The 27882-nt window shown below is 44.6% G+C and overlaps 1 protein-coding gene across 2 annotated transcripts in view; it reads left to right on the plus strand.

Moving 5' to 3' along the window:
• Positions 1-27882, plus strand: part of CPNE9 (copine family member 9) — a 262960-nt gene that overhangs the window by 59822 nt on the left and 175256 nt on the right. For both annotated transcript variants that reach the window (XM_077276307.1, XM_077276308.1), the window contains one exon: positions 20617-20720. In XM_077276307.1, coding sequence (XP_077132422.1) covers positions 20617-20720 — 104 coding nt within the window. The remainder of the gene's footprint in view (positions 1-20616; positions 20721-27882) is intronic.

Here is a 27882-nt window from a genome sequence, read left to right on the forward strand (position 1 = left end):
ATCTTCCCTGTAGCAGCGTTTGCTATAGAGAAAATATGAAGAATAGTGTTAAAAATAAAGATCCATGTGTCCGCCGCCCCCCCACCCCCTGTGCGCCCCCCCGCTGGTCAGAAAATACTTACCCGCTCCCTCGCTCCTTCCTGGTCTGGCCGCGCCTCCTACTGTATGCGGTCACGTGGGGCCGATCATTTACAATCATGAATAGTCGACTCCGCCCCTATGGGAGGTGGAGCCACATATTCATGACTGTAAATGATCGGGCCCACGTGACCGCATGCAGGAGAAGCAGCGAGGGAGCGGGTAAGTATTTTCTGACCAGCGGGGGGGCGCACAGGGGGTGGGGGGGCGGCGGACACATAGATCTTTATTTTAAACACTATTCTTCATATTTTCTCTACAGCAAATGTTGCTGCAGGGAAGATATGAATCGCAGCTTCAGCACCATGCAGAGTGGGTACCACACGCTCCGTGTGGTACCCACTCGCCATACGGGCGGCACACGTGTGCCGCACGTATGGCCTCCGTGAGTTCCCAGGCACACGGACACGGATAACTCCGGTACCGATTTATTCCGGTACCGGAATTATCTGGACGTGTGGGACAGCCCTAAACGATTAGAAAGCGCAAAACCACACCTCTAAGGCCGGTTTCACACGTCAGTGGCTCCGGTACGTGAGGTGACAGTTTCCTCACGTACCGGAGACACTGACACACGTAGACCCATAAAAATCAATGCATCTGTTCAGATGTCATTGATTTTTTGCGGACCGTGTCTCCGTGTGCCAAACACGGAGACATGTCAGTGTTCGTGGGAGCGCACGTTTTACACGGACCCAATAGAGTCAATGGGTCCGCGTAAAACACGGACCTCACACGGACATTCTCCGTCTGGGGTCCGTGTGCGTGCAGGAGACAGCGCTACAGTAAGCGCTGTCCCCCCCACATGGTGCTGAAGCCGGTATTCATATCTTCCCTGTAGCAGCATTTGCTATAGAGAAAATATGAAGAATAGTGTTAAAAATAAAGATCCATGTGTCCGCCGCCCCCCCACCCCCTGTGCGCCCCCCCGCTGGTCAGAAAATACTTACCCGCTCCCTCGCTCCTTCCTGGTCTGGCCGCGCCTCCTACTGTATGCGGTCACGTGGGGCCGATCATTTACAATCATGAATAGTCGGTTCCGCCCCTATGGGAGGTGGAGCCACATATTCATGACTGTAAATGATCGGCCCCATGTGACCGCATGCAGGAGAAGCCGCGGCCAGACCAGGAAGCAGCGAGGGAGCGGGTAAGTATTTTCTGACCAGCGGGGGGGCGCACAGGGGGTGGGGGGGCGGCGGACACATAGATCTTTATTTTAAACACTATTCTTCATATTTTCTCTACAGCAAACGTTGCTGCAGGGAAGATATGAATTGCAGCTTCAGCACCATGCAGAGTGGGTACCACACGCTCCGTGTGGTACCCACTCGCCATACGGGCGGCACACGTGTGCCGCACGTATGGCCTCCGTGAGTTCCCAGGCACACGGACACGGATAACTCCGGTACCGATTTATTCCGGTACCGGAATTATCTGGACGTGTGGGACAGCCCTAAGGCTGGAGTCACACTCAGCGTAAGACAATACGGTCCGTTTTTTACGGCCGTAATACGGCCGTAATACGGAGAAATGTTCCCAAAATAGTGATCCATAGGCAGGGTGTGTCAGCGTATTTTGCGCATGGCATCCTCCATATGTAATCCGTATGGCATCCGTACTGCGATATTTTCTCGCAGGCTTGCAAAACCGACATCTAATGGATTTATGTGCTCAAATGTTCGGTAAAACATATATACAGTATATATATATATATATATATATATATATATATATATATATATATATATATATATGTCATTGAGACACATATATATATATTCTGTATTTATATTTACTTCAGCGCGATGTATGTGAAAAGCCGGTAATTCAAATGCCGGCTTTTCATTTCTCCTTCCCAAAGCCGACAGGATATGAGACATGGTTTACATACAGTAAACCATCTCATATCCCCTTTTTTTTTTGCATATTCCACACTACTAATGCTTGTAGTGTGTATGTGCAAAATTTGGGCGCTGTAGCTGCTAAAATAAAGGGTTAAATCGCGGAAAAAATTGGCGTGGGCTCCCGCGCAATTTTCTCCACCAGAGTGGTAAAGCCAGTGACTGACGGCAGATATTAATAGCCTAGAGAGGGTCCATGGTTATTGGCCCCCCCCCCTGGCTACAAACATCTGCCCCCAGCCACCCCAGAAAAGGCACATCTGGAAGATGCGCCTATTCTGGCACTTGGCCACTCTCTTCCCACTCCCGTGTAGCGGTGGGATATGGGGTAATGAAGGGTTAATGCCACCTTGCTATTGTAAGGTGACATTAAGCCAGATTAATAATGGATAGGCGTCAATTATGTCACCTATCCATTATTAATCCAATTGTCTGAAAGCGTTAAAAAACACACACATTATTAAAAATTATTTTAATGAAATAAACACACAGGTTGTTTTAATATTTTATTGCTCTCTCAATCCACCTAAGACCCTCGCTTGGCAAAATAATAAACCCACAATATACATACCCTCTGATGAACCGTCATGTCCCACGAGGTAATCCATCTGAAGGGGTTAAAATATTTTACAAGCAGGAGCCCTGCTAATGCAGCTGTGCTCATGCCTGTAAACCCCGGCGAATGAAGGAAATGTAGGTCAATTACCTATAGTTACCTTCAGTCGCAGTGATGCGCCCCCTGCAGGTTGTCCTCATGAACTGCAGCCTGGGAACTTTTTCCCACGCTCCAGGTCATATGAGGACATCCACCAGGGGGCGCATCACCGCGACTGAAGGTAACTATAGGTAATTGACCTACATTTCCTTCATTTGCCGGGGCTTACAAGCACGAGCACAGCTGCATTAGCAGGGCTCCTGCTTGTAAAATATTTTAACCCCTTCAGATGGATTACCTCGTGGGACGTGACGGTTCATCAGAGGGTATGTATATTGTGGGTTTATTATTTTGCCAAGCGAGGGTCTTAGGTGGATTGAGAGAGCAATAAAATATTAAAACAACCTGTGTGTTTATTTCATTAAAATAATTTTTAATAATGTGTGTGTGTGTTTTTTAACCCTTTCAGACAATTGGATTAATAATGGATAGGTGACATAACTGACGCCTCTCCATTATTAATCTGGCTTAATGTCACCTTACAATAGCAAGGTGGCATTAACCCTTCATTACCCCATATCCCACCGCTACACAGGAGTGGGAAGAGAGTGGCCAAGTGCCAGAATAGGCGCATCTTCCAGATGTGCCTTTTCTGGGGTGGCTGGGGGCAGATGTTTTTAGCCACGGGGGGGCCAATAACCATGGACCCTCTCCTGGCTATTAATATCTGCCCTCAGTCACTGGCTTTACCACTCTGGCGGAGAAAATTGCGCGGGAGCCCACGCCAATTTTTGCCGCCATTTAACCCTTTATTTTAGCAGCTACAGTGCACAAATTTTGCACATACACACTACTAACATTAGTAGTGTGGAATATGCAAAAAAAAAGGGGATATGAGATGGTTTACTGTATGTAAACCATGTCTCATATCCTGTCGGGTTTGGGAAGGAGAAATGAAAAGCCGGCAATTGAATTACCGGCTTTTCACTAACACCGCTGCGTATTTCTCGCAAGTCACACTGCTGGTCCGTGTGGAATCCGTATTTTTCTCGCCCCCATAGACTTTCATTGGCGTTTTTTTGCGCAATACGCTGACAAACGCAGCATGCTGCGATTTTGTACGGCCGTAGAAAGCCGTATAATACTGAACCGTAATATACGGCTGATAGGAGCAGCCCCATTGAGAATAATTGTGCCGTTTGTTTGGCGAGTTTTACGGACGTATTTTCTGCGCTCTTACGTCCGTAAAACTCGCTAGTGTGACGCCGGCCTAACACCCACCCAGTCAGCCCACCCAAAAATAGTGCCCCAAATAAAGCCCCCTGGTGTGATATTTAACATCACTTTTTTGGGCTCCATACAGTATGACTCCCCAAAGATGCCCTCCACCCATGTTGATGCCCACCAAATCACCCCCACTGGGCCCCTTCACTCAATGATGCTCTCACACGTTATGATGGTCCCAGTGCCCCCCGTACAATATGTTGCCCTCTTAGTAGTCCACACACAGATGCCCCCACTGTGACCCACGCACATTATGTTGACCCAGTGTTCTACCCACACAGTGATGCCTTCCTACACAGTATGCTGTCCTCACAGTGCCCCCTACAGTATGATGCCCCCACAATACAGTCTCCCCCACATACAAATAATTATTCCCCCGCAGCCTCCTAACACACAGTATGATGTCCTCAAAACCACCCCGCACAGTATGATTCCCCTGCAGTGTCCTCCACAGAGCATGGTGCCCCCAGAGTCTCCCTGCCTCACCATAGAGTCCCTTTAGTATCCCCACATGCACATTATTATGCCCCCACAGTCTCCCCACACAGTATGATTCCCCTGCAATGTCCTCCACACAGCATGATGCCCCCACAATCTCCCTGCCTCACCATGGAGTCCCCATAGTATCCCCACATGCACATTATTATGCCCCCACAGTCTCCCCACACAGTATGATTCCCCTGCAATGTCCTCCACACAGCATGATGCCCCCACAATCTCTCCGCCTCACCATGGAGTCCCCATAGTATCCCCAAATGCACATTATTATGTCCCCACAGTCTCCCCACACAGTATAATTCCCCTGCAATGTCCTCCACACAGCATGATGCCCCCACAATCTCCCTGCCTCACCATGGAGTCCCCATAGTATCCCCACATGCACATTATTATGCCCCCACAGTCTCCCCACACAGTATGATTCCCCTGCAATGTCCTCCACACAGCATGATGCCCCCACAATCTCTCCGCCTCACCATGGAGTCCCCATAGTATCCCCACATGCACATTATTATGCCCCCACAGTCTCCCCACACAGTATAATTCCCCTGCAATGTCCTCCACACAGCATGATGCCCCCACAATCTCTTCGCCTCACCATGGAGTCCCCATAGTATCCCCACATGCACATTATTATGACCCCACAGTCTCCCCACACAGTATGTTTCCCCTGCAATGTCCCCCACACAGCATGATGCCCCCACAATCTCCCTGCCTCACCATGGAGTCCCCATAGTATCCCCACATGCACATTAATATGCCCCCACAGTCTCCCCACACAGTATGTTTCCCCTGCAATGTCCTCCACACAGCATGATGCCCCCACAGTCTCTCCGCCTCACCATGGAGTCCCCATAGTATCCCCACATACACATTATTATGACCCCACAGTCTCCCCACACAGTATGATTCCCCTGCAATGTCCTCCACACAGCATGATGCCGCCACAGTCTCCTTGCCTCACCATGGAGTCCCCATAGTATCTCCACATGGACATTATTATGCCCCCACAGTCTCCTCCCAACAGTATGATGCCCCACAGTGCCCAATTAGCAGGAAACAGTGTAGAGCTCTTTCTCCTTTGAGAATAGTCCTATAATTTATCTTTTAATTTCGCTTTTTGTGTGCATAGTTTCTTGACAATTTTTTGAGGATATTTAAAACTGAAGAATGAGAAATTCCTAATTTTTTGGGAAGTATCAACTGGTTGCTGTGATATATTGATGCTCATAGAGTAGAGAACATAAGAGCTGCTATAGGACCCAAGAGAAAGGGTGGAATTCATCCTGATGGATTGGAATGTAATACTTGCCAACTCTGATGGAACGTCCAGGCCAGGAGGCTCCTGGAATGAGAGAGACCTCCTAGACTCCCAGAAGAGTCAGAAAATTGCCTGCGTCTCTCCAAACCTTCCCAAAACCTCCTGGAAGGTCACCATTTTAGATAGCCTCTTAGTTAGGGAACATGTGAAACAGTGTGAGGAGAGGCAGGGAATGGGCATGGAGGGGTATGGCTTTGGAAAAAGGCAAGGGTACTCTCGAAATTTGCTGCTGATGCAACTGGATACCCTTCCTGTTTTGTTTACCGGAAAATGAGAGTGAAGTGGGAAGGAAGTAAAAAGCAAAATCCATAGTCCTGAGAGATGAAGAAAAGGTGACAAAAAATATGAAGGACAGGGTGAAACTGAAGTAGCTCCATCCAGGTGTGTGTGATCTAATGGGTGGCATAGTGGGCACTCCGTCTACCCCACCCTTGGTTTGATATAAAGCATGTTTACTCAGATCATCACGGGCCTCCCAAACCCCATTGACCATTCTCAAATAATGAGGACCACAATAACTATCGTCAATGTAGCGCGGTTCTTGCGGAGAGGACTGTGATTCCATATTTTGCTATTGGACCTTATGGTTGAATTCTTCTCGGCACTAACATCTTGATGGGTCTGGGGAGTGTGGGCCACTGCCAGACCTTAGTGGCGAGGGTGACTGACATCTCCCTGCTGTCTAGTGATTACATATGGTTGGCCACCTTGGTGCAGCCTCCTGTAGCATTGTAGGAACAGAATACCCCAGCAGATAATATCTGCTAATGAACTTGAGCTGGAGACGTACAAACCAAAAGAAAACTAAATGAGATCGGCATCTACTGGGAAATCTCGTCTTGGTCACGGCCGCCAGAAAACCTAATTGATGCATTTCATCTCGCTCGTTTCTGTCTGGCCTGATTTGATTAATTAGCCCCCAGCCCCCTCCTGCCCTTGCTGTTTAAATACATGTATAAAATATACCGTAAGGGTTGAAATTCAATATATTAACGACGAAACATCCACGTGTGTACGGCTGTAATGAAATGATACTTAGTCAGCAAAAGGATTCTTAAGAACTTAAAAAAGAGTGGATTGTTAGAAAATATTGCTGTTCTCACAGTGGCCACTAGAGCTGCCTACTTGTCAGCTTTGCTGTATAGACTGAGACAAGATGCGCAGAGTCATCTCATCATTAGAGGGGGATTTAATGATAGCTGGATAGTAACACTACACAGTACAGTGTATACATAGATAAGGCTCTGTATTCAGTTCTCCAGGAAAGAAAGCTATACTTCATCATTGGGGACTGAAATCTGTGAGATGTTTATGTCATTTGAATCCAGTTCTTCAGCTGCCATAAGTCTAGAGAGACTTGCTGGCCAGACAGTGCTCCTTGGAAAAGAGCTATGCAAAGAAAGTTGACTCTCTAGTGCCACCTATTGGAGTTGACTACAATAAAAGTCAATGCCCCATCCTTTAAAGGGAATCTTGTCAATAGGATCAACCCTCCTAAACTGTCTATATGGGCACGTAGGTCATAGAAAGTTAAATAAAATTACACCCTGATATCTGTGATCCTATATTTTATTCCAGAGTAATTCACATTTTTCTTAATGTAAATGAGCTGTTAAGATCTATGGGCCGGACATAGATCTCCCTGAGAATTTGCCTCCAGAGCTTATTTTAAATGAAAGGAGGTGTTGCCAGTGTGAGACATGAAATGACTGACAGTCTGCTCTACAGATCTGCATGTCTATCACTGATAACTCCCCCTTTCATTTACAAACGCTCTGGAGGCTGATTCTCTGGGAGATCTATGTCCGACCCATAGATCTTAACAGCTCATTTACATATTAAGAAAAACGCGGATTTCTCTGCAATAAGACATTGGATCGTAGATATCAAGGTATCAATATATTCGGCTTCTTATGACCTACATGTCCATGTAGGTGGCTTGGGAGAGTTGATCCTATTGACAGATTCCCTTTAAGGAGTCTAGCCACACTTCTACCAGTGGGTAGTCTGCAAAACGATAAAGGGAATCCCTAGACCTGTATTAAAAGGGGTCGCCACTTGGCTAATATGTATAGACCTCGGCCACTGGAGAAAATCAGCGCCTTCATTAGCCAAAGCAGAAAGCCATACAGTAGAGATGAATAAGTCCATACAGTGTTTAGATAATACCTCCATACAGTGTCCAATAATACTACTGTATATTTCCCACATAACAGTGCTAATAAAAGTGCCAATCCCGAATTAGTGAACAAGTTAGTAAAATATCCCTGGTGGTCTGGGGCAGTGAAGTGAGTTAATCCTCCTTTGTCCAGACCAGTTAAAGTCTTCATGCTCCATTTTCCGGCTGCTCCTTGGTAATTGCCCAGTTTGCAATATAGAGACTACGAAATAAGTAACTTGAAGATGCAAAATCTGTAGTAGGTCCCACAACCAATACTCAGGGACCATCTCAACCCCCAAAGTTCACCCGATTCCTATGCCCCTGTGACTATGCATCCAACGTTCACCAACATTCTGCAGTTTGGTCAATTTTCTCTATGAAAGTCAACCATGGATTTGTATTTCTAAAATTTTGGGAAAAATTTAAGAATTTTAGATTTGTCATCACCATAATTCTTTACACAAACACACGAGAGAAGAAGATCACAGGGTATAAAGTGAACCCCCTGACAAAAGTCCCTAATCTAGTTATTTTAAAGTGTTATTCCCTAGCCATATAATAAGCGTTAACTTAATGATTATTGGGGGTCCGAGCACTGGAGCCATCAGTGAGATTGAAAACAGGGTTCTGTAGGGGTCTTGAATGGATCAAAGACATGCATGCTCGACGGGGACTATCGGTAAAAGTTGAGTACGGTGTTTTTCTGGCAGTCCCGTAGACAGTGAATGGAGCAGAGGTTGAACAGTGGGAGTTCCACCAACCCAGAGAACAGGGTCTCTGAAATGCACAGTCAAAATGGAACACCGTTCATTCTCTATGAGACCACCTGAAAAAGCTGAGAGCCGAGCCACACCATCTCCAACTGTCCCATAATAAGTGAATGGAGCAGCAGTGGTCATGCTCCATTCTGACGCGCTATTTCAAAGAGCCCTGTTCTTGGGATAATGGGGGTCACAGCAGTCAGACGGCTGCACAAAAACTAGCCCTTGTGTAGTAGAGCTGATAACCAGTGCACGAGGAGACTGTTTGTCCTCCTGTAGGTGGAATTAGCAAAATACGACTGCACATGCGCTGATATACTGTATATTTAAAAAAATAATAAAAAAAATAGATTCTGATGACGCACAAGTGAGCTTGGGATAGCCCTGGACTCTGGATCTGAGCTGTAGTACCGAGACCGGTCACTACATGGTGTATGGCGCTGTCAGCTCTGTGTACTGTGTATTGTAAAGTACAGTAGTAATGGTGCATCTAGGAAGTTGCCGGGTGGGTAGATCCTGCTGACAAGTTCCCTATAAAATTACACTAGGGGGTTAGATCCTGCTGACAAGTTCCCTATAAAATTACACTAGGAGGTTAGATCCTGCTGACCAGTTCCCAATAAAATTACACTAGGGGGTTAAATTTTGCTGACCAGTTCCCTATAAAATTAGACTAGGGGGTTAGATCCTGCTGACAAGTTCCCTATAAAATTACACTAGGGGGTTAGATCCTGCTGACAAGTTCCCTATAAAATTACACTAGGGGGTTAGATCCTGCTGACCGGTTCCCAATAAAATTACACTATGAGGGTAGATCCTGCTGACTAGTTCCCTACAAAATTACACTAGGGGGTTAGATCCTGCTGACCAGTTCCCTATAAAATTACACTAGGGGGTTAGATCCTGCTGACTAGTTCCCTATAAAATTAAACTAGGGGGTTAGATCCTGCTGACTAGTTCCCTATAAAATTACACTAGGGGGTAGATCCTGCTGACCGGTTCCCAATAAAATTACAATATGAGGGTAGATCCTGCTAACTTATTGCTTATAAAATAGTATTAGAGGGTAGATCCTGCTGACCAGTTCCCTATAAAATTACTCTAAGGGGTTAGATCCTGCTGACCAGTTCCCAATAAAATTTACACTAGGGGGTTAAATTCTGCTGACCAGTTCCCTATAAAATTACACTAGGGGGTTAGATCCTGCTGACAAGTTCCCTATAAAATTAGACTAGGGGGTTAGATCCTGCTGACCAGTTCCCAATAAAATTACACTAGGGGGTTAAATTCTGCTGACCAGTTCCCTATAAAATTACATTAGGGGTAGTTCTTTCTGACCGCTTCATTATAAAATTACACTAGGGGGATAGATCCTGCTGAACAGTCCCTAATAAAATTACGTCAGGGGGTTAAATCCTGCTGACCAGTTCCCTATAAAATTAAACTAGGGGGGTTGATCCTGCTGACCAGTTCTCAATAAAGTTACACTAGGGGGGGTAGATACTGCTGACTGGTTTCCAATAAAATTACCCTATGAGGGTAGATCCTGCTAACTTATTCCTTGTAAAATAATATTAGAGGGTAGATCCTGCTGACCAGTTCTTAATAAAAGAACACTATGAGGGTAGATCCTGCTGACTTATTCCTTATAAAATGATATTAGAGGGTAGATCCTGCTGATCAGCTCCTAATTATATATACACATAATATTGTGTTAGCAGCGTCTACCCTCATTAAGTGTTATCTATCCATAAGTCAAGATTGCAAGGTTATAGCACGTATGGCATATAATATGCAAAGTGCGATTTCGCTCCTGGCCTCTCTAATGGGCCGGGGCAGGTAAGTTGGGCTCATTGCATATATACATGTAATGTTCTGAATTAGTCATACAGTTAAACAGAGCAGAATAAATGCAGAACTGAAAGACTGAGACCTGCTAAATTCACAGACGGAAGGGGGGAGGATTCGGCAGTACGCAGCCGGGATTACAGATACAAGGGAGGCACGCTAACCTCAAAACTGCCACAGAATGGGATGCAGATGGCCGAGGAATTCCCCGTTACTGGGAAGTAATGATTTCATGAAATACTGGAAGATTGCCCAATGTATTAAACATAACACTGAGAGCGTGCGATCCATGGTATTGTCTCCCTGAACCCTCACTATGAATTTTTTTTTCTGTGTACTCCCTTATCCTTTCATAATAAGGATTGACCAGAAGTATTTCGGAGTCAGCCGCTCGTAGGAGGCGAACACATTGCCCTATAGACCCTCCTAATATAATTAAAGGGATTTATTCTTTTTCTATCAGCATGATATTTTTAGGTTCATATTTATTCACTATATATATATATATATATATATATATATATATATATATATATATATATATATATATATATATATATATATATATATATATATATATATATATTTATGGGATTAAAATAGCTTTTTATTTTTTTACACAAAGCTCCAAATCCCCGGCATAGGCCAAGAGTTAAATCATAAAATCTTGACTGTCTGCAGCTGCCACTAGGGGGAGCTCAATACATATGCACTGAGCTTCACTATAACATAATATGCAGTAGGCGCCCCCTAGTGCTGGGTGCAGATTGACAAAATGATATTAGTTCACTTAGGGACAAATTTTTTTTATAACTTAAAATGCATGTATTATTGGCTAAAAATGATTTTTGGAACTGGGGTTTTATGAAAAAATTGGCACCATTTGACTTCCATTGCTAATTTGTGACACTGTTTATTGCTGGCTGCAGAATGGGTTAACTGAGAATCGGTCAGTGAGCGCATTCTGAAGTTCCAATGGGAGAGCCCCTGGTTTTTTTAGCTCTTTTCAGCTCATTTATGACCAGAGACTACATCAAAGTTGAATATGCTGGAAAAAAAAGCCTGTATAAGCCAAATGGTAAAACAGTTTTAATGACGCCCAATTGGAAAAATGATTTTTTGCACCTAATACAGGCATTAAGTTAAAAAAAACAATTGGCATGATACAGATAGGTTCTGGTAAAATCTTATCAACAATGCTGCTTTTCTAATACCACGCAGATTTTCGGCTGGCAAATCCAGACTTAAAGGGGATGTCCTAGCTAGGAAAAATATCTCCTACACTATGCATTGGGGATAACTTTCTGCTCTGTCTTGAGAATGGGTCCCTGAAATGACTGTACTTCATTCATTGACTATGGGACTGACGGAGATAGTGGAGTACAGTCCCATAGACCATGAATTGGAGGGGAAGTGTACAACCAGCCCAGCCATCTCTCCATTGACACAGGACATTTCAGAGAAATTATCTTGGAACTGATCAGACCCCCCATCGTTCAGTAACTTTTCACCTGTCCTATTGATAAGTGTGGACAACCCCATTAAAATCCTCACGTGTGAACATACCCGTTACCATTTTCCGTGCAGTACTTTGTATGGTTGCGGTTACTTTTTTTTTTTTCATTTAGTGGATATGTTTCAGAGCTACAAAACAGGTTTGGATGTATTTTTAATTAATGAAAACTTTTTTTGTTCTTTTTTTCTTTCGCAAAAAATACGGCTCATCGCATTCTGCATTTAAATGACTCATTACCGTAAGTGATGAGCGGATACTTTTACTTCAAATGTCAGATGTGCCGTTCATTAGCATTCCTCCGCACCATCAAATTCTTGTTTGTGTTTTGTACACAGAATTAATTTTTAGGATTTTGGAAGGATCCACATGGTAGAAACTTCATTTGTATGCGCGGATGTGTCTGGAAGATCCAGAAAATTCTCCCTTCTATTGCAAAAAAAAAAAAGAAGTCCATTCTCCTAAACGGTGGGGGTCAGCACCTCTCCTGCTCGGACCCCCTTCTGTGCGGACCTTCGCGGCATATGTGCTGCACATGGATATTTTTTTTTCTTCCAGACGAGGTTACAGACCCATCCTGATCCTAATGGTGGGTGCACGTCAAGCCCCTTCTACTATAATTGACCAGCTGATACACTGTGACGAACTGCGCACCTGTGTCAGATGGACATGATCAAGACTGGATTTCAGCTTCTAGATCACTGGTAGATCATCCCTAACCTATGGCCCTACCAGCTGCAGGGGGGGAATGGAAGCAAAAAAGCTAAGACCTGTCCAACTACAGGGTGGGTCTTGTAAACTAGCCCCCCGCCTCGCATGTGCGGTGCGGACCAGATGACGACTATCAGGCCTCATTCATCAGAACTGACAGCTCTAAGAAATGACCAAGGTGCGTTGTCTCCTTCTTTCCTCTATGCAGAGGGCAGTAGTGTCATGTGAGTCCAACATGTTGTATAGTGATACCCCGCAGGATCAGTCACAGAAACACGACCGTTCTGCTGCTCAACAATTGGACCTTCCCATTCTACCAAAAAAGAAGGATTGATGGTTTGGCGTAAAAAACATCCACATGTTCAGTCGTTCATCTTTGTTCCAGGAGAGGTTTAGAGAAGCCTCAGGAAAGCGATGCAAAAATTATCTGCATGACAACGTTTCGCCCGTGTAGTGAAATCACTTCACCTGGGGCCATCCTGAATGTCAGCAGTGCAAGGAGTAAAGGAGGGGGATAAACAGAAGGGTCCAGCATATTTGCAATTGACTGGATACGATCGTAGGTGAAAATTTGGAAGTCATTTTTCATTTCCGAGCTGCATCGACAGTTACTTCACCATCCGGAAAAAAAAAATAATAATAATTTGGGGCACCGCTATGGGTACTTGGAGTGTGGCTTCAATTGTCTTTGATGATAACGTGAACACCGATGTGTAAAAGAAGCTGATCGTGAGCAGGAGGTATTTTTTCTCCGGGGTCCTCACTGTATAAGCAGAATGAGCAGATTTGTCAATGCTAAATGGGGCCTGTAGGCCATTGAAGTGAATGGGAGCTGAAGTGCAGTACCAGGGAATGGCCACCGCACAGTGTACGGAGCTGTGCTACATCCAACATGCAGCCAGCTGATTGGTCGGGGTCCTGAGTATCGGATCACCTCCGATCTGATATTAATGATCTATCCTAAGGATAAGACATCGATATATATATATATGAATCCTGCACAGCCCGTTTAACATTGGTGTTGTGGATTCTGTTGGTGGGCTCCCTCTGGTGGTTACTGCTGGTACTGGGTGACTTTGGTGGGTTGCGGCCTTTGGTTTCCACCTGTCCATCAGAGGCTGGGTGTTTCCTATTTTACCTGGCCTTTCTGTCATTTCCCTTGCCGGCTATCAATGTGTTCAGATGTGCTCTGTTTGGTTCCTGCCTACCTGCTCCCAGATCTTTCAGGATAAGCTAAGTGCTGATTTTCAGTTGTTTGGTTTTTGGTCCAGCTTGCTTAGAATGTCTCTATGCTAGCTGGTTGCTCTAGTGGACTGAGGTTCTCCCCATGTGCCATGAGTTGGCACATGGGTTCTTGTAATCTCAGGATGGTTTTTTTGATTAGGGTTTTTTGCTGACCGCTCAGTCCCCTTTTGTATCATTCTGCTTTCTAGTTTTCAGCGGGCCTCTATTTGCTAAAGCTATATACATCATCTCTATGTGTGTGCCTTCCTCTCATTTCACCGTCAATACATGTGGGGGGCAACTATACCTTTGGGGTTAATTCCTCTGGAGGCAAGTGAGGTCTTGTTTTCTCTGCAGTACTAGTTAGCTCTCAGGCTGGTGCGTGGCGTCTAGAACCAACGTAGGAACGCTCCCTGGCTATCTCTAGTTGCGTTTGTCAGGCTTAGGGCAGCGGTCAGCCCAGGTTCCATCACCCTAGAGCTCGTCCGATATTTGTTATACTTTGCTTGTCCTGTGCTATCCCTAGCCATTGGGGATTCATGACAGTATAGCCGGCCCACAAAGTGTTAATTGTTTGGGCTGAAGCAGGAGGAAAAGAAGTGTTCAAGGAAATTTTTTTTTTTTTTTTTTTTTTCCTTCAGAGTTTTGCTGCCTAGCCCTTAATTGCTGTCTAGCTGCTTCTTACCTCCTCTTAACCCTTGAATGGCTCTGATCTTAGCTGTTTATCATGGATGTCCAGAGTTTGGCTTCCAGCCTGAGTAATCTCGCGGCAAAGGTTCAAAACATACAGGATTTCGTTGTTCACACTCCCATGTCTGAACCTAGAATTCCTATTCCAGAGTTTTTTTCTGGAGATAGATCTACCTTCCTGAATTTCAGGAACAATTGTAAATTGTTTCTCTCTTTGAAATCTCGCTCCTCTGGAGACCCTGCTCAACAGGTCAAGATTGTTATATCGTTCCTACGGGGCGACCCTCAGAATTGGGCATTTGCATTGGCACCAGGGGATCCTGCTCCTGCGTTGCTCAGTGTGGATGCGTTTTTTCTGGCATTGGGATTGCTCTATGAGGAACCTAACCTAGAGATTCAGGCTGAAAAGGCTTTATTAGCCCTCTCTCAGGGGCATGATGAAGCGGAAATATATTGTCAGAAATTTCGGTGCTTACTCAGTGGAATGAGTGCGCCCTGGCTGCAAACTTCAGAAATGGTCTTTCTGAGGCCATTAAGGATATTATGGTGGGGTTCCCTGCGCCTACAGGTCTGAATGAGTCTATGGCTATGGCCATTCAGATTGATCGGCGTTTACGGGAGCGCAAACCCGTGCACCAGTTGGCGGTGTCTTCTGAACAGGCACCTGAGACTATGCAATGTGATAGAATTCAGTCCAGAAGTGAACGGCAAAATTATAGGCGGAAAAATGGTTTGTGTTTTTATTGTGGTGATTCAGCTCATGTTATATCAGCATGCTCTAAACGCACAAAAAGGGTTGATAAATCTTTTGCCATTGATACTCTGCAGTCTAAGTTCATTTTGTCTGTGACTCTGATTTTTTCACTGTCTTCCATTTCCGTCGATGCCTATGTGGATTCAGGCGCTGCCCTGAGTCTTATGGATTGGTCATTTGCTAAACGCTGCGGTTTTAGTCTAGAGCCTCTGGAAGTTCCTATTCCTCTGAAGGGAATTGATTCTACACCATTGGCTATGAATAAACCGCAGTATTGGACACAAGTGACCATGCGCATGACTCCCGTTCATCAGGAGGTGATTCGCTTCCTTGTACTGTATAATTTACATGATGTACTAGTGCTTGGTCTGCCATGGTTACAAACTCATAATCCTGTCCTGGACTGGAAAACAATGTCTGTGCTAAGCTGGGGATGTCAGGGGGTTCATGATGATGCACCTCCGATTTCTATCGCTTCATCGACTCCTTCGGAGATCCCTGCGTTTTTGTCAGATTATAAGGATGTTTTTGAGGAGCCTAAGCTCAATTCGCTCCCTCCTCATAGAGAGTGTGACTGTGCTATAGAATTGATTCCTGGCAGTAAGTTCCCTAAGGGTCGTTTATTTAATCTGTCACTGCCAGAGCATACTGCTATGCGGAATTATATTAAGGAGTCCTTGGAAAAGGGACATATTCATCCATCTTCGTCCCCTCTGGGAGCAGGTTTTTTTTTCGTGGCAAAAAAAGATGGTTCCCTGAGGCCTTGTATAGATTATCGTCTTCTGAATAAGATTACAGTCAAATACCAGTATCCATTGCCATTATTTACTGATTTGTTTGCTCGCATTAAGGGGGCTAGGTGGTTCACTAAAATAGATCTTCGTGGTGCGTATAATCTGGTGCGGATAAAACAGGGTGATGAGTGGAAAACCGCATTTAATACGCCTGAGGGCCATTTTGAGTATTTGGTAATGCCTTTTGGACTCTCCAATGCTCCGTCAGTCTTTCAGTCCTTTATGCACAATATTTTCCGTGAATATCTGGATAAGTTTATGATTGTGTATTTGGATGATATTTTGGTGTTTTCTGATGACTGGGAGTCTCATGTTCTACAGGTCAGGAAGGTGTTTCATGTTTTGCGGGCCAATTCTCTGTTTGTGAAGGGCTCAAAGTGTCTCTTCGGAGTCCAGAAGATTTCTTTTTTGGGGTACATTTTTTCTCCTTCTACTATTGAGATGGATCCCGTTAAGGTTCAGGCTATTTGTGACTGGACACAACCTACATCTGTTAAGAGCCTTCAGAAGTTCTTGGGGTTTGCTAATTTTTATCGTCGGTTCATTGCTAATTTTTCCAGTATTGTTAAACCTTTGACTGATTTGACTAAAAAGGGTGCTGATGTTGCTGATTGGTCTCCTGCGGCCGTGGAGGCCTTTCGGGAACTTAAGCGCCGGTTTTCTTCTGCTCCGGTGTTGTGTCAACCAGATGTTTCACTTCCTTTTCAGGTGGAGGTTGATGCTTCCGAGATTGGAGCGGGGGCGGTTTTGTCACAGAGAAGTTCTAATGGCTCGGTGACGAAGCCATGTGCTTTCTTCTCTAGAAAATTCTCGCCCGCCGAGCGCAATTATGATGTGGGTAATCGGGAGCTTTTGGCCATGAAGTGGGCATTTGAGGAGTGGCGTCATTGGCTTGAGGGTGCTAAACATCGCGTAGTGGTCTTGACTGATCACAAGAATCTCATTTACCTTGAGTCTGCCAGGCGTTTGAATCCTAGACAGGCTCGTTGGTCATTATTTTTTTCTCGCTTCAATTTCGTGGTTTCATACCTGCCAGGTTCAAAGAATGTGAAGGCAGATGCTCTTTCCAGGAGTTTTGTGCCTGATTCTCCTGGAGACACTGGGCCTGCTGGTATCCTTAGGGATGGGGTAATATTGTCCGCCGTATCCCCAGACTTGCGACGCGCATTGCAGAAGTTTCAGGTGGATAAACCGGATCGATGTCCACCAGAAAGACTGTTTGTTCCGGATGATTGGACCAGTAGAGTCATCTCCGAGGTCCATTCTTCTGTGTTGGCTGGTCATCCTGGAATATTTGGTACAAGAGATTTGGTGGCCAGGTCTTTTTGGTGGCCTTCCTTGTCTAGGGATGTGCGTACCTTTGTGCAGTCTTGTGAAGTGTGTGCTCGAGCTAAGCCTTGCTGTTCACGGGCTAGTGGGTTGTTGTTATCTTTGCCCATCCCGAAGAGGCCTTGGACGCACATTTCCATGGATTTTTGTTTCTGATCTCCCGGTTTCACAGAAAATGTCCGTTATCTGGGTTGTGTGTGACCGCTTTTCTAAGATGGTTAATTTGGTGCCCTTGCCTAAGTTACCCTCCTCCTCTGAGTTGGTTCCTTTGTTTTTTCAGAACGTGGTTCGTTTGCATGGGATTCCGGAGAATATCGTTTCTGACAGGGGATCCCAGTTTGTGTCTAGATTTTGGCGGACGTTTTGTGCCAAGATGGGCATTGATTTGTCTTTCTCGTCTGCATTCCATCCTCAGACGAATGGCCAGACGGAGCGAACTAATCAGACCTTGGAAACTTATTTGAGGTGTTTTGTTTCTGCTGATCAGGATGACTGGGTTGCTTTTTTGCCACTGGCCGAATTTGCTCTTAATAATCGGGCTAGTTCTGCCACGTTGGTCTCTCCTTTTTTTTGTAATTCGGGGTTTCATCCTCGTTTTTCCTCTGGTCAGGGGGAATCTTCGGATTGTCCTGGAGTGGACGTGGTGGTGGACAGGCTACATCAGATTTGGAATCAGGTGGTGGACAATTTGAAGTTATCTCAGGAGAAGACTCAGCAGTTTGCTAATCGCCGTCGCCGCGTGGGTCCCCGACTTCTTGTTGGGGACTTGGTGTGGTTGTCTTCTCGTTTTGTCCCTATGAAGGTCTCCTCTCCTAAGTTCAAGCCTCGGTTCATCGGTCCTTATAGGATCTCGGAGATTCTTAACCCTGTATCTTTTCGTTTGGATCTCCCAGCATCGTTTGCTATTCATAATGTGTTCCATCGGTCGTTGTTGCGGAGGTATGAGGTGCCCGTTGTTCCTTCGGTCGAGCCTCCTGCTCCGGTGCTGGTGGAGGGAGAATTGGAGTATGTTGTTGAAAAGATCTTGGATTCTCGTGTTTCCAGACGCAAACTCCAGTATTTGGTTAAGTGGAAGGGTTATGGTCAGGAGGATAATTCCTGGGTGGTCGCCTCCGATGTTCACGCTACTGATTTGGTCCGCGCCTTCCATAGAGCTCACCCTGATCGCCCTGGGGGTTCTCGTGAGGGTTCGGTGACCCCTCCTCAAGGGGGGGGTACTGTTGTGGATTCTGTTGGTGGGCTCCCTCTGGTGGTTACTGCTGGTACTGGGTGACTTTGGTGGGTTGCGGCCTTTGGTTTCCACCTGTCCATCAGAGGCTGGGTGTTTCCTATTTTACCTGGCCTTTCTGTCATTTCCCTTGCCGGCTATCAATGTGTTCAGATGTGCTCTGTTTGGTTCCTGCCTACCTGCTCCCAGATCTTTCAGGATAAGCTAAGTGCTGATTTTCAGTTGTTTGGTTTTTGGTCCAGCTTGCTTAGAATGTCTCTATGCTAGCTGGTTGCTCTAGTGGACTGAGGTTCTCCCCATGTGCCATGAGTTGGCACATGGGTTCTTGTAATCTCAGGATGTTTTTTTTTATTAGGGTTTTTTGCTGACCGCTCAGTCCCCTTTTGTATCATTCTGCTTTCTAGTTTTCAGCGGGCCTCTATTTGCTAAAGCTATATACATCATCTCTATGTGTGTGCCTTCCTCTCATTTCACCGTCAATACATGTGGGGGGCAACTATACCTTTGGGGTTAATTCCTCTGGAGGCAAGTGAGGTCTTGTTTTCTCTGCAGTACTAGTTAGCTCTCAGGCTGGTGCGTGGCGTCTAGAACCAACGTAGGAACGCTCCCTGGCTATCTCTAGTTGCGTTTGTCAGGCTTAGGGCAGCGGTCAGCCCAGGTTCCATCACCCTAGAGCTCGTCCGATATTTGTTATACTTTGCTTGTCCTGTGCTATCCCTAGCCATTGGGGATTCATGACACATTGGCATAAAATGGAGTAAAGTAATATTCATGGCACCGTGAGCCACTTACAATAACTGTTGGTTCCTCTCCTCATTATCAGCGCCGCTGCCCTTTAGCTCCATTAATGGCAATGATTACGGAGGGACATCATCCTAATCTAGGCTGCAGAAGCCACAGAAAATGTAAATATAATTAAAGTTATTAAGCTCAACGTAATGTTCATCTGCAGTCCCCATCTCATTAAAATCCAAGCCTTCTGATTGGTCGGCTGCTCGGCGGCTTCGCTGTTGTTTTCAGTGACCGGCAATTGCAGGGAATCAAAGTATTAGATAATGGTCGATACTAATGATCTATCTCCCCTGAAGACCCTGAGCGCCGAACCTGCACTAACCCTAACATTTCTAATTAAAAAATGGGAGTATTTGCCATATTGACATATCGGTTCTCGTCAAGGTTCATCCTGCAGCTGACAAGTGTCTGGGGAAAAAAATAGATTTCGATATTGAACGGAATTAAAGGAACACTATGGGCAAACCGTATACAATGAAAAGAATCCTTACTCCTAGTTATCAGTTTATTTGTGCTTTTCTGGGAATAGAAGAACAGCACAATGCAGATTGTGTTTAGATGTATTGTTCGGGTAATGAATCTATAGATCTAATAGAATATTGGTTTATTATACCGAGCTCCAGTTCCCCTGTATAGCCATAAAATTAAATGATAAAATTCCGACTGCCTGTAGCCACCACTAGGGGGAGCTCACTGCTCACTGTTTTATCATTTGGCACAATGTTGTATGCACTAGCGCTCATCAGCTCCCCCTAGTGGTTGCTCCGGACAGACGGAATTCTATCTAACTTTTCATCTGTGCAGTTGATCTGGAGTTCTCTATCAGGAAAATGGAGTTCTGACAAAGATAAAACCTAAATAGCACAGATTGGAGGGCCTAAAGATTACACAAAGATCCACTTTAAGTTACATTTCCCTTTAAACATAGTTACAGATGGCCGTTTACCTTTAATGATTGTTTCCTTGCTTATTGCTACAGGGGACTAAGCGCGACATATTTTGTATTTCTCACAGTTCGGACGGACAGAAGTTATTGATAACACGCTGAATCCAGATTTTGTCCGCAAATTCGTGCTGGATTATTTCTTTGAAGAGAAGCAGAACCTGAGGTTTGACGTGTGAGTATTTTACATAATTTCAATGATTATATTGCAGCATAAAATTTCAAAATAGCCAAAAATGAAAACCTCCTATACTGGGCCGTTATACCTCCTACACTGGGCCGTTATACCTCCTACACTGGGCCGTTATATCTCCTACACTGGGCCATTATACCTCCTACACTGGGCCGTTATACCTCCTACACTGGGCCGTTATACCTTCTACACTGGGCTGTTCATGTATAGCGATGACGATGACTTCTACGTGTGTATTAGAGACTGGGGAGAATGTGGGACAGTCAGGATGTAAGGATGTATTGAGAGATATTAGTTACTGTGGCAACAACATCCCCTGTCCTGCTGGGGGACGCCTATTAACCCTTCCCTGCCAGGGGGACCGTTACTTGTAAGATGTGGATCTATTTATAATACATATCTCTTTGTCGGTGACCGACGCACACCGTGGCCATCAGGAACCCTCAATAAATTATTGCCGATAAAAAAAGATAGATGGATCAAAGATAGAAAGATCGATAGGTCGACAAATAAAAAGATCATTAAATAGATAAATTGATCATAGCTAGATAGGTAAATGGATAAAAAAAAATGTAAAATAGATAACAGATAAATCATAGATGGATCAAATAATAGATAAACAAGTAGATAGAGAGGTAAATAAATAGATATATAATTGAAGAATCAATAGATATAGAATGAAAGAACAATAGATAAACAGACACGATGTTCTTGCATGAAATATGTTTCTAAATGGAACTTTTTTTTTGTATAATCAAACAATATTCCCTATGTCTAGGAATGAAATTAATTCCCCTTTTTATTGATTGCTTGGTGTATCACATAAAATTACAAACCTCCAGTGTCTCATTGCCGAACAGAAAGCTCCAAGATGTAAAAACATAGACATATCTACACATATTGGGAATAGTGAAGAGTCTGGAATTACACGTGTAAATAAGGAGCACCAGAGATACAATTGTTTACATATACATGGGTCATAATTAATAGGATGCTTTTATGATAAGCACTAGTCCTGAGTGATTATCACTGGATGGGCACCGCCATATCTTAAATCCATGTTAAACTGATCTGTAATATCAAGAAGATATCGCTAACTACTTCCTAGGGGGCGGGGACAGCTACTCATGGGCGTATATTAAGGAGGAGTCTCATCTGCATAATCAGAATTGATTATTATCTATTACTCTTCTCCTTGATCACTCATAATTTTTTGTGTCGCGTGAATTGTTGCAATCTGCTCAGTGAAACATTGCCAAACCCTTTATCATTGTTTCATTTATGAATATTCTTGCTAATGGACTAAAAAAATCATTTGTATGATCTATATTGTTAGATCAGTGATGGGACCTGATAATTGCCAAACAATCATCAAGCAATTTAGGATTTAATTGTTGAAAAAATGAAAGTGGACAATAACTCGTTGGCCATTGGCCTTTATACCATAGACTGTTGTGGTAAATGATAAATAAATTGTAATATTGCCCTTCCACCGGGCATTCCAGGATGAGTACAGTGAGCTTTCTGGCAATTGTAGCAACATTAGTGAAAATATATAGGGCCATTATACCCTTCCCTGCTAAAAGCAGAACCAAACAGGCCCATATTGTCCAAAAAGATAATGGGTCATTAAGGATCTGCAGAAAGCAAACTGTGAGCAGTAGCATTTCAGTACCCCAAACTGGGTAATTTAAAGACTCGCTATAAATATGTAATTTGTTTACCCGGTCTTAATGCCACTGTTTTCTTGATTCCGAGAATGTTTTTCCTTTGTTCCTGCGCCTCTCCGTTCCCGATATATGGCCCTCTTTTCCCTGTATAGTCTATTTATCCAGATGGGGGTGGTCTTCAACACGTCTTGTTAAGGATCACACCCACTTGGCTAAGACTGGTATACAAAGAAGAGGCCGTATCTCTGGAATGGAAAGGTGCAGGAACAAAAGAAAAACAATGCCGAGTTCAGGAGAACAGGGACATTAACACCAGGTAAAACCTATATACACTCACTGGCCACTTTATTAGGTACACCTGTCCAACTTCTTGTTAACACTTAATTTCTAATCAGCCAATCACATGGCGGCAACTCAGTGCATTTAGGCATGTAGACATGGTCAAGACAATCTCCTGCAGTTCAAACCGAGCATCAGTATGGGGAAGAAAGGTGATTTGAGTGCCTTTGAACGTGGCATGGTTGTTGGTGCCAGAAGGGCTGGTCTGAGTATTTCAGAAACTGCTGATCTACTGGGATTTTCACGCACAACCATCTCTAGGGTTTACAGAGAATGGTCCGAAAAAGAAAAAAAATCCAGTGAGCGGCAGTTCTGTGGGCGGAAATGCCTTGTTGATGCCAGAGGTCAGAGGAGAATGGGCAGACTGGTTCGAGCTGATAGAAAGGCAACAGTGACTCAAATCGCCACCCGTTACAACCAAGGTAGGCCTAAGAGCATCTCTGAACGCACAGTGCGTCGAACTTTGAGGCAGATGGGCTACAGCAGCAGAAGACCACACCGGGTACCACTCCTTTCAGCTAAGAACAGGAAACTGAGGCTACAATTTGTACAAGCTCATCGAAATTGGACAGTAGAAGATTGGAAAAACGTTGCTTGGTCTGATGAGTCTCGATTTCTGCTGCGACATTCGGATGGTAGGGTCAGAATTTGGCGTAAACAACATGAAAGCATGGATCCATCCTGCCTTGTATGGAGCATCTTTAGGATGTGCAGCCGACAAATCTGCGGCAACTGTGTGATGCCATCATGTCAATATGGACCAAAATCTCTGAGGAATGCTTCCAGCACCTTGTTGAATCTATGCCACGAAGAATTGAGGCAGTTCTGAAGGCAAAAGGGGTCCAACCCGTTACTAGCATGGTGTACCTAATAAAGTGGCCGGTGAGTGTATATTTTTGGCAAGTGACAGGTCCACTTTAGGACCTCCTCCAAAGGACCTGGAATGCTAATTTTTGCATGGAGTGTTAAAACATACTTTGTAGTTCAGTTCACAAGACTGGCCTGGCAAAATCAGAACTGCAGGCAAGTATAAGACATAGTATAGATTAACGGTTGGCTCTCATGGGGGCTGAGGAACCCTACTCCAAGGATCAAGGACAGAGGTAAAAAAAAAAATTGGAGCCCTACGATCCTGGAGTGGAGGGGTGTGATAACATGAAGCAGAATTAGGAGTATGCTTCTTTTCAGAGTCATAGGTATTGGAAGAGCAATTGTAGCAGCCACAAACTGGCTATGGGGCCAAAAGGCACATGGTACGGTAGGGTGCGGACTCACCTCATTCTGTTGTATCATGAAATAAAAAAGTCTGTAGTGAATAAAGCAGCAGATTATCCGCTATCTGAGTAAGTTCTACTGACTGACTCGGGGATCCGCTTGATCACCTGCAGCTGTATGTGCGAGCACGTGTAATGTAATCATCAATATAGTATGTGGGCCCTCAGCAGGGACTCGGATAGAGATGCTGCATATCAAGACGTTGGCGTCGAGGGACCGGTGTGAATAATTCGAAAGGAGAATTTCACCAGGAAACAACTTGTATCAACCTCAGAACTGGGGGGGGGAAGAGGCGCAGATTTACTTGTCAATCTTTACGTTGCTTTTGTCAGGCTAAAAAAAGCTGAATGATGTCAGACAAGAAAACATCAGTATTTTCGGCGTGTTCGAGGTATATACACGAGGGGGCACCGAGCTGTTTATGAATACAGATACATCTGTCTTGTGGCGAACTGTCAGTTGTGTGTTAAAACCCCTTCTTTTCATGCCGATTTCTCCCAAGCTGGCGACTACATTGATTTCTCACCAAATAGTTACATATACACTCACTGGCCACTTTATTAGGTACACCTGTCCAACTTCTTGTTAACACTTAATTTCTAATCAGCCAATCACATGGCGGCAACTCAGTGCATTTAGGCATGTAGACATGGTCAAGACAATCTCCTGCAGTTCAAACCGAGCATCAGTATGGGGAAGAAAGGTGATTTGAGTGCCTTTGAACGTGGCATGGTTGTTGGTGCCAGAAGGGCTGGTCTGAGTATTTCAGAAACTGCTGATCTACTGGGATTTTCACGCACAACCATCTCTAGGGTTTACAGAGAATGGTCCGAAAAAGGAAAAAAAAAATCCAGTGAGCGGCAGTTCTGTGGGCGGAAATGCCTTGTTGATGCCAGAGGTCAGAGGAGAATGGGCAGACTGGTTCGAGCTGATAGAAAGGCAACAGTGACTCAAATCGCCACCCGTTACAACCAAGGTAGGCCTAAGAGCATCTCTGAACGCACAGTGCGTCGAACTTTGAGGCAGATGGGCTACAGCAGCAGAAGACCACACCGGGTACCACTCCTTTCAGCTAAGAACAGAAAACTGAGGCTACAATTTGTACAAGCTCATCGAAATTGGACAGTAGAAGATTGGAAAAACGTTGCTTGGTCTGATGAGTCTCGATTTCTGCTGCGACATTCGGATGGTAGGGTCAGAATTTGGCATAAACAACATGAAAGCATGGATCCATCCTGCCTTGTATGGAGCATCTTTGGGATGTGCAGCCGACAAATCTGCGGCAACTGTGTGATGCCATCATGTCAATATGGACCAAAATCTCTGAGGAATGCTTCCAGCACCTTGTTGAATCTATGCCACGAAGAATTGAGGCAGTTCTGAAGGCAAAAGGGGTCCAACCCGTTACTAGCATGGTGTACCTAATAAAGTGGCCGGTGAGTGTAGTTCCATAGTATTGAAGAAAAAAAACTGCATATCCACAAGTTTAACTGAGGGATGGGAGAAGAGGAGAAGAAGGGGTAATTGTACGACCATAATGCATGAACCCAGATCCTTCTCCACATGTGACTCTCCTAGTTTTACTCCACATAGAACATATGATGTCTGCATATTATTACACCCAGATCCTTCTCCACAAGTGGCTCTCCTAGTTTTACTCCCCTAGAACATATGATGTCCGCATATTATATCCAGATCCTTCTCTACAAGTGGCTCTCCTAGTTTTACTCCCCTAGAACATACGATGTCCGCATATTATATCCAGATCCTTCTCTACAAGTGGCTCTCCTAGTTTTACTCCACGTAGAACATATGAGGTCTACATATTATTACACCCAGATCCTTCTCCACAAGTGACTTTCCTAGTTTTACTCCACATAGAACATATGATGTCTGCATATTATTACACCCAGATACTTCTCCACAAGTGGCTCTCCTAGATTTACTCCACATAGAACATATGATGTCTGCATATTATTACACCCAGATCCTTCTCCACAAGTGGCTCTCCTAGTTTTACTCCCCTAGAACATATGATGTCCGCATATTATATCCAGATCCTTCTCTACAAGTGGCTCTCCTAGTTTTACTCCTCTAGAACATATGATGTCCGCATATTATATCCAGATCCTTCTCTGTTGTGAATTCCGTTCTCGGACTCCCTCCTGTGGTCATGAATGGTACTTTGGTGAGTTCTGTCCTTGGACTCCCTGTAGTGGCTTTGAGTGGTACTGCTGGTCCTTGAGGTTGGCTTTCCCAGCTGACCTCGTTTATTTCTATGCTGGCTTCCCTATTTAACTCCACTCAGATCGTTACTTCATGCCAGCTGTCAATGTCTCAGTATTGGTTCAGATCTCTCTTGGACTTCTCAGATGACCTGTCTACTCCAGCAGAGGCTAAGTTCCTGCTAGTTCATTTGCTGTTATTGTTTCCTGAATATATTTCTTAGTACTGCTAATTCTAGTCCAGCTTGCTATCATGATATTTCCTTGCTAGCTGGAAGCTCTGGGGGTGCAGAGTTGCACCTCCACACCGTGAGTCGGGGTGGAGGTCTTTTTGCATACTCTGCGTGGTTTTGTAGTTTTTTGTGCTGACCGCATAGTTCCCTTTTCTATCCTCTGACTATTTAGTGAAGACTGGCCTCCTTTGCTAAAACCTGTTTCATTCCTGTGTTTGTGACTTTCCTCTAAACTCACAGTCAATATATGTGGGGGCTGCCTTTTCCTTTGGGGAATTTCTCTGAGGCAAGGTAAGGCTTCTATTTCTATCTTTAGGGGTAGTTAGCTCTTAGGCTGTGAAGAGGCGTCTAGGCAGAGTTAGGTACGCTCCACGGCTATTTCTAGTGTGTGTGATAGGAGTAGGGTTTGCGGACAGCAGAGTTCCCACTTCCCCGGAGCTTGTCCCGATTTCTAGTTTAACCATCAGGTCATTCCGGGTGCACCTAACCACCAGGTCCATAACACTTCTCTACAAGTGGCTCTCCTCGTTTTACTCCACGTAGAACATATGATTCTGCATATTATTACACCCAGATCCTTCTCCACAAGTGACTCTCCTAGTTTTACTCCCCTAGAACATATGATGTCTACATATTATTACACCCAGATCCTTCTCCACAAGTGACTCTCCTAGTTTTATTCCATGTAGAACATATGATGTCCGCATATTATTACACCCAGATCTTTCTCTACGGGCTCATTTCCACATGCGAGTCACATGTCCGTGTCTCGCATGTGGAAACCAAGCTCTGGCACCGGCACTTTGGAGCGGAGCGTGCAGCTCCATGTCTTCCTATGCGGCCGCACGCTCCGCTCCTGAGTGCCGGCGCCAGAGCTTGGTTTCCACATGCGAGATACGGACGTGTGCCTCGCATGTGGAAATGAGCCCTACAAGTGACTTTCCTAGTTTAACTCCATGTAGAACATATGAAGTCCGCATATTATTACACCCAGATCCTTCTCCACAAGTGACTCTAGATCCTTCTCCACAAGTGACTCTCCTAGTTTTACTCCACGTAGAACATATGATGTCTGCATATTATTACACCCAGATCCTTCTCTACAAGTGACTCTCCTAGTTTTACTTCCCCAAAAATATATGATTTCCACATAATGTTATCCTCAGATCCTTCTCTACAAGTGGCTCTCCTAGTTTTACTCCTCTGGAACATATGATGTCCGCATATTATTACACCCAGATCCTTCTCTACAAGTGACTCTCCTAGTTTTACTCCCCCCTAAAACATATGATGTCTCCATAATGTTATTCTCAGATCCTTCTCTACAAGTGACTCTCCTAGTTTTACTCCACGTAGAACATATGATGTCCACATATTATTACACCCAGATCCTTCTCCACAA

The sequence above is a fragment of the Ranitomeya variabilis genome, chromosome 8 (genome assembly GCF_051348905.1).
Source record: "Ranitomeya variabilis isolate aRanVar5 chromosome 8, aRanVar5.hap1, whole genome shotgun sequence".
Classification (NCBI taxonomy): domain Eukaryota; kingdom Metazoa; phylum Chordata; class Amphibia; order Anura; family Dendrobatidae; genus Ranitomeya; species Ranitomeya variabilis.